The sequence below is a fragment of the Quercus robur genome, chromosome 3, assembly GCF_932294415.1.
Source record: "Quercus robur chromosome 3, dhQueRobu3.1, whole genome shotgun sequence".
NCBI lineage: Eukaryota > Viridiplantae > Streptophyta > Magnoliopsida > Fagales > Fagaceae > Quercus > Quercus robur.
The window spans coordinates 44,358,126-44,364,188 of NC_065536.1; the positions used below are offsets into that span (position 1 = coordinate 44,358,126).

General features: G+C 40.6%; 1 protein-coding gene across 1 annotated transcript; it reads right to left on the bottom strand.

The window, feature by feature from the left end:
- Window positions 1–2,446: 2,446 nt before the first annotated feature.
- On the bottom strand, window positions 2,447–4,009 carry LOC126719632 (uncharacterized). Its single transcript, XM_050422165.1, has one exon. It carries the CDS (start codon window positions 4,007–4,009, stop codon window positions 2,447–2,449), a length of 1,563 nt encoding a protein of 520 aa, XP_050278122.1.
- Window positions 4,010–6,063: the final 2,054 nt, after the last annotated feature.

The following is a 6,063-nucleotide window of genomic DNA, read 5'->3' on the forward strand; positions in this document are numbered from 1 at the left end:
ATATCCCTACCAGATGCAATTGGAATACCCAGGTACTTCTCCTTCTTGTTTGAGGCATTTATACCAATGAAATTTGCTAGCCGAGATTTTTGGGTACGGGAAGTGTTCTTGCTGAATATAATGACTGACTTGAAATAATTTATCTTCTGCCCAGACCAGTTTGAGAAAGTGTCCAAGCAAGCTTTAATTCTCCCTAAGTTTTCCTTATTTGCTTGAGCAAAAATGAAGAGATCATCTGCAAATTGAAGATGAGTAATGGGAATTAAATCTCGGGTTAGCTTATAGCCTTTTATGCCGCTGCATGTGGCTTCTCTTTCAATCAACCGGGCTAAAACCTCCGCAGCCAAAACAAAAAGGAATGGGGAAAGAGGGTCTCCTTGTCTTTCCCCTCTTTGAGGTTTGAAGAAACCAAATGGGCTACCATTGATAAGAATGGAGAAAGATGTAGTTGACACACATTGCATCACCCATTGAATCTAGATGGATGGGAATTCGAAGCATTGGAGAACTTTTTCAAGGAAATTCCATTCCAGGTGGTCATAAGCCTTTTCCATATCGATTTTAAGAGCCAACCATCCTGTTTTCCCTTTCTTCCTTTTCATTGAGGGGAGAATTTCTTGGGCTATAAATGTGTTCTCTTGGATATTGCGGCCTGGTATAAATGCTGTTTGCCCAGGGGAAATTAACTTGTTTAAAATCTGCTTGAGTTTGTTTGCAAGGAGCTTGGAGATGATTTTGTACAGAACATTGCATAAGCTTATCGGTCTAAATTGATTGACAAAAGCTGCATTATTCCCCTTAGGAATGAGAGCAATGAACGAGTGGTTGATCTCTTTTAGCATATACCTCATATTGAAAAAACTAGTGACTGCTTCAATGACTTCTCCACCTATGACATTCCAATAGAACTTGAAGAAAAGGGCTGACATCCCATCAGGGCCAGGAGACTTATTAGATCCCATGCTAAATACCACTTTTTTAATTTCATCTACAGTGGGAATCTTTGTTAACATCTCTATATCATCTTGGGATAAACTTGGAGAAATAAGGCCATCTAAATTATTTGGAATAGAAGGATTAGATGATGTAAACAAACCTATAAAAAAATCCACAAAGCATTTTCCAATATCTTCTCTGCCTGAGATCCAATTCCCTTGCTGATTTTTCAAAAAGTTCAATTGCATTCCTCCTCCTCCTAACTATTGTTGAGAGATGGAAGAATTTTGTATTTAAATCTGTTGCTGGTGGCCATTTGGTACGAGATTTTTGTTTCCATAATGATTCCTCTCTTATCAGCCACTCATGGAGCTCTAAATTTGTATTAGCTTCTTTCTCCAAGTTCTCTGATGTGGGCTCTTCCTTCTGGATTTGATCAAGCTGATCCCATTTCTCCTTAATCTTGGTTTGGATATTTCCAAACCAATCTCTATTCCATCTACGCAAGTCTTCCTTTGTCTCCTTGATCTTCTTGCAAACTTTGAACATAGGGGTCCCATTGAACCCTTTCTTCCAAGCATTCTCAACAACAAACAAGCTGGTTTCATCTCTAGTCCAAGCTTCAACAAACTTGAAAGGCTTTTTGCCTTGCCCCTGTTCCCCATCAGTATTTAGGACAATTGGGGAATGGTCTGATGATGAGGCCGGAACATGTTTAACAGTGGCTCTAGGGAAGGTGAATCTCCATCTCTCATTTGCAAACCCACGGTCTAGTCTTTCCTTGATATTTGCTAAGCCCTCCCTCTTATTGGACCAAGTATAAGGATTTCCCGAGAATTGAAGGTCAATAAGACCATTTTTATCAATAACAACATTTGGACCTCCATTAGACGGAGTTGCAACTGGCTTGCCTCCCTTTTTATCAGCTTGAGAAAAAACATGATTAAAGTCCCTGAGACACAGCCATCCCCCATTAAAAGCATCTTCTACCTTATCAACATCATCCCAAAATGTTCCTCTATTATTCCTATTAGGAGGGCCATACATCAATGATATCATCCATGGCTCATTTACTGGATCAGAGAAAACCAAACCATTAATCATGTTATTACATTTTGAAGTGATCTCCATATCAACTCCAATTTTCCACCCAACTATAAGACCACCTTTCCTCCCTTTGGGATTAACAAATTCCAAATTATAAAACCCCAGAGACATTAAGAACTTCCTTACTCTATCTATAGGAATCTTAGTTTTAGATAAAAATACTACATTTGGGCCAACATCCCTTATTAAAGCTCGTAGAGCTCTCTTTGCCGCAGCCCGAGCCAAGCCACGACAATTCCAAGCTAGAACAATCATGGCTGAGTTGGGGGCATGGTAAGGCCCGCCTCCTCAGCCATTTTGGATGTAAGGGAAGGATCATTACAAGGAGAGTGATAAATTCCAGAGCTTACCTCTTGTGGAGAGCTACAATCTTGCAGATAGGAATGTTCCCTAGCCAAAGCTTTCATCTTTTTTTTTTACGAATGGGGCTGCATTTACTGGTATTTCTCTGTTGTGCTTTAATAGTCTGACTAGTGGGTTGATGGGCTATTTCAAGTAAACCGGAGCCTACTTTTGTGAGTTTAATAACCCTATTACTGGGTAACCAATCTTCTGCTTCTAATTTCCTTTTCACTCCCACCTTGTAACTTTCATTCTTTTGACTGACACTACTTCCTTGTAAATGTTCAGGTCCAATAGATAAATTGGGTTCACCTTCATTATAAAAAATGGTCCATGATAGCATGTTACTTTGGGCTTTAGAAAGCCCAATTAGAAGAGTAGGGTCCGTAATTTCTGAGGCAGTTGTGGGCCCATTCGGTTGGTCAAGAGGATTTGATATCTGTGGGATGGTTCTGGAGGTTTCAGGATCTAAGGTTTGAATTTTTGGGATTACACCACAGTCAGAATCTTGGGATGGGTTATTGGTTTGGTTGATATTTGAGACATGTGGGTTGGTGACATCAGAAATTTCAGTTTCCATGGGGAGATTAGTTGGTTTGCTTAAGGAGGAAAGTTGGAGAGGTTTACCTGGACAAAGTTGCTTTGAGGTGACATTGGCCGCTGACTCATCAAATTTGGTCAGAAAATTCCTCGAGCCTTCCACCAGATCATTTGAGGATGAAAACTGATTTTCAATACTTGTTTTCTCCGGCGCGTGTTCAACACGCCACTCAGCTTTAGACTCCTTGGAGTTTTGGTGTCCCTTAAGAATTCCTTCCTCTGATTTGTCTATGTCTGCCAAGAATTCTACCCATCTTGTTGTTCTTTTCCCTACATTCTCAGCTTTCATCCAAGGCCCAAACCCATAAGGCTCTTTCCCATCAGAATTTCTTGCTGTAGATTCAGTTCTCGGACATCTGGCCTTTAAATGCCCCAATCGACCACATTTATAACAGAAGTCAGCAACCCTCTCATATTTAAACTGTATCCATAAATCAACATTAGTACTTCTGTCCAAGAAGAACCCGCTCCAGAGAGGATCTTCAATTTTAAGTTCAATTTTAACTCTTATGAATTTACTCATACATACTCCCCCATTTCCAGTGAAATCAACTTCCAAAACCTTACCCACCATAGCTCCAATCTCTTCATCATTCTCTTTGGACATGTATTCAATTGGAAGATTATGTACCTGGATCCATATTGGCAAGCTTGAAAATTCCAAGTCTTCAACAGCCATATTTTGATTCCACGGCTTTAGGATGAGAGGATAACCCTCAATGTTCCAAGGCCCCAACTCCATAATTCTTTTGCGATCTCCTTCATAAGAAAATTTGAAGAGAAACATGTTCTCTCTTAAATCCACTATTTGCACTCCTTTAGATGTTCTCCATACTTTCAGGATGATGGCCTTAACAACATTCTTGTTAATATTCCTATCCGCTAGAAGCTTACCCACAAGCCCTGTGTTGAATAGCTCTTCTACAACCCTCTCATTAGCTTTTAATTTCAGAGATATACCTGAACATTTGAGTTTACTGGTCTCCGCACTTAGTGCTTCCACTAAATCATTTTGTTGGGACATTCCACACCGTGAAAATGGTTTAGGGGAAACCCCCAAACCTACAAACGACAAGGCCAAGGAAAGATTGGAAAACCCCAAACCCCGAGATGAACAGAGCAAGGCAAAGAAATAAGGAAGAGATCTGTTAATCACCAAATAAATTAAAGGAGAAGTGTTTAGGACCAATTAAGAAGGGGTAAGAGATAAGAGTAAGAAATAGAAATGAAGAGCAGTGAATCTGAGCAACTATTTGCAAGAGGACCTCGAGCAAAGCTCAGGTAGCGAAACCTAGGTGCTAAACCAGGGAGAGAGAAGTTGCCTAAAGCAACGAGAAACTTTTTACCATTAAGTTCTTCTAAACTATAAGCAATTGTTAGTTTTAATTATCATGATACTGGCCTTTGTCAAAACATGTGGCATTAATGTTTTGGCAGTTTTGATGTGCAATTTTCAGTTCAGATTATTATGCTAAAATCATCTTAGGTGCTGCTTCTCAAAAAAAAATCATCTTAGGTGTCCCAAAGTCTTTCATGTGTCTTTTCAAAATTTTATTATAAAGGTGTCCGGTTGTCAGTCTGCTGGTGGTTGATGTGGCATATCAGCTTATATGGATTTAGAGTATTAGCATAAAGTAGCAAAAGCCCAAATGTTGCTTAAAAAACGCTCCAAAAATCACCCATATCGCATATATTTCTTTTTCTTTGTGTTTTCTAATGATAAAGTAAGAGAATGGTGGCTGTAACTAGGGCTGTCCAGCGGTTCTTTGACCCGTCCAAACCGACCGGGTCCGACCGACCCGCATCCCAACGGGTGAACCCGAAACATGTAGTGAGTCGGATTCGGGTGTATTTCTTTCAAAACCCGATTATTCGGGTCGGGTAGCGGTTTAAGGAAGAAATAACCCGCATTACCTGACCCGACCGATATTTAAAAAAAAAAAAAAAAAAGTAATTCAGCACTCAGTTTACCCGTGAAGAAGACTGAGTCACTGAAGGGTGCTGTCCAGGACTGAAATGAGGGGACTGATTGGACTTAAAGCACTCAATTTTTTTTTTTTTTGTTTTACACGCTAAGTTCAAATCAGCCAACTTGCCCTTAAGATTTTTACATACCAAGCAATCATGGCCGTCCGATTTGAAAGTGATCAACGGTTAAATCACTCAGTTTTTTTTGTTTTACACGCTAACTTCGCTAAACTCAAATCAGCCTACTTGCTCCTAATATTTTTACACACAAAACAATCATGGCCGTCCGATTTGAGCGTGATCAACGGTCTTGATCCTTCTGAAGATCAACAAAATCATTCCAAGTTTCCAACGCACAAAAGGAAATCCCACAAAATCTCTCTTCACTCTTCAGACTCTCAGAGGTACAGAACGGCTAACCCTCAGTCCCTCACCTCACTTCAAATCATAATAAAAAATTTCCACTTCCCCAAGCCATGGCCGGTTACCCTCCCTCAGCCTCAAGAGACCCTCAACCCTCATCTCTTTTTCTTTTAAATAGATCTGATATTTCTCTCTCTTTCACTTTTCTCTACTCTCTAGTCTCAACTTCTGATTCAAAATCTCTCTTTTCTTTTGAAACACTTGACTTCTCAACTTCTGATTCACATGTATCCCCGCTGAGCAGAGGATCGGAGTGTTGTCGGCGTCGCTGGTTTGTCGCACCAAGGGCGCCGTCCGCCGCCTCTCAGCCTTCAAGCACGACCGCGGTTTCGCTTTCCTCGTCAACACTCAACAGGTTCGTGTCGCTCAAACAAATCTGTTCTTTCTCTTTTTTATTAGTTATTTAGATTCTTCAGTTCTGATTGTTCTTTCTCTGCTCTCTAGTCTCAACTTCTGATTCACACGTATCCCCGCTGAGCAGAGGATCGGAGTGTTGTCGGCGTCGCTGGTCTGTCGCACCAAGGGCGCCATCCGCCGCCTCTCAGCCTTCAAGCACGGCGACCGCGGTTTCGCTTTCCTTGTCAACACTCAACAGGTTCGTGTCGGTCAAACAAATCTGTTCTTTCTCTTTTTTATTAGTTATTTAGATTCTTCAGTTCTGACTGTTTTTTTAAGCTTTTAAGATTA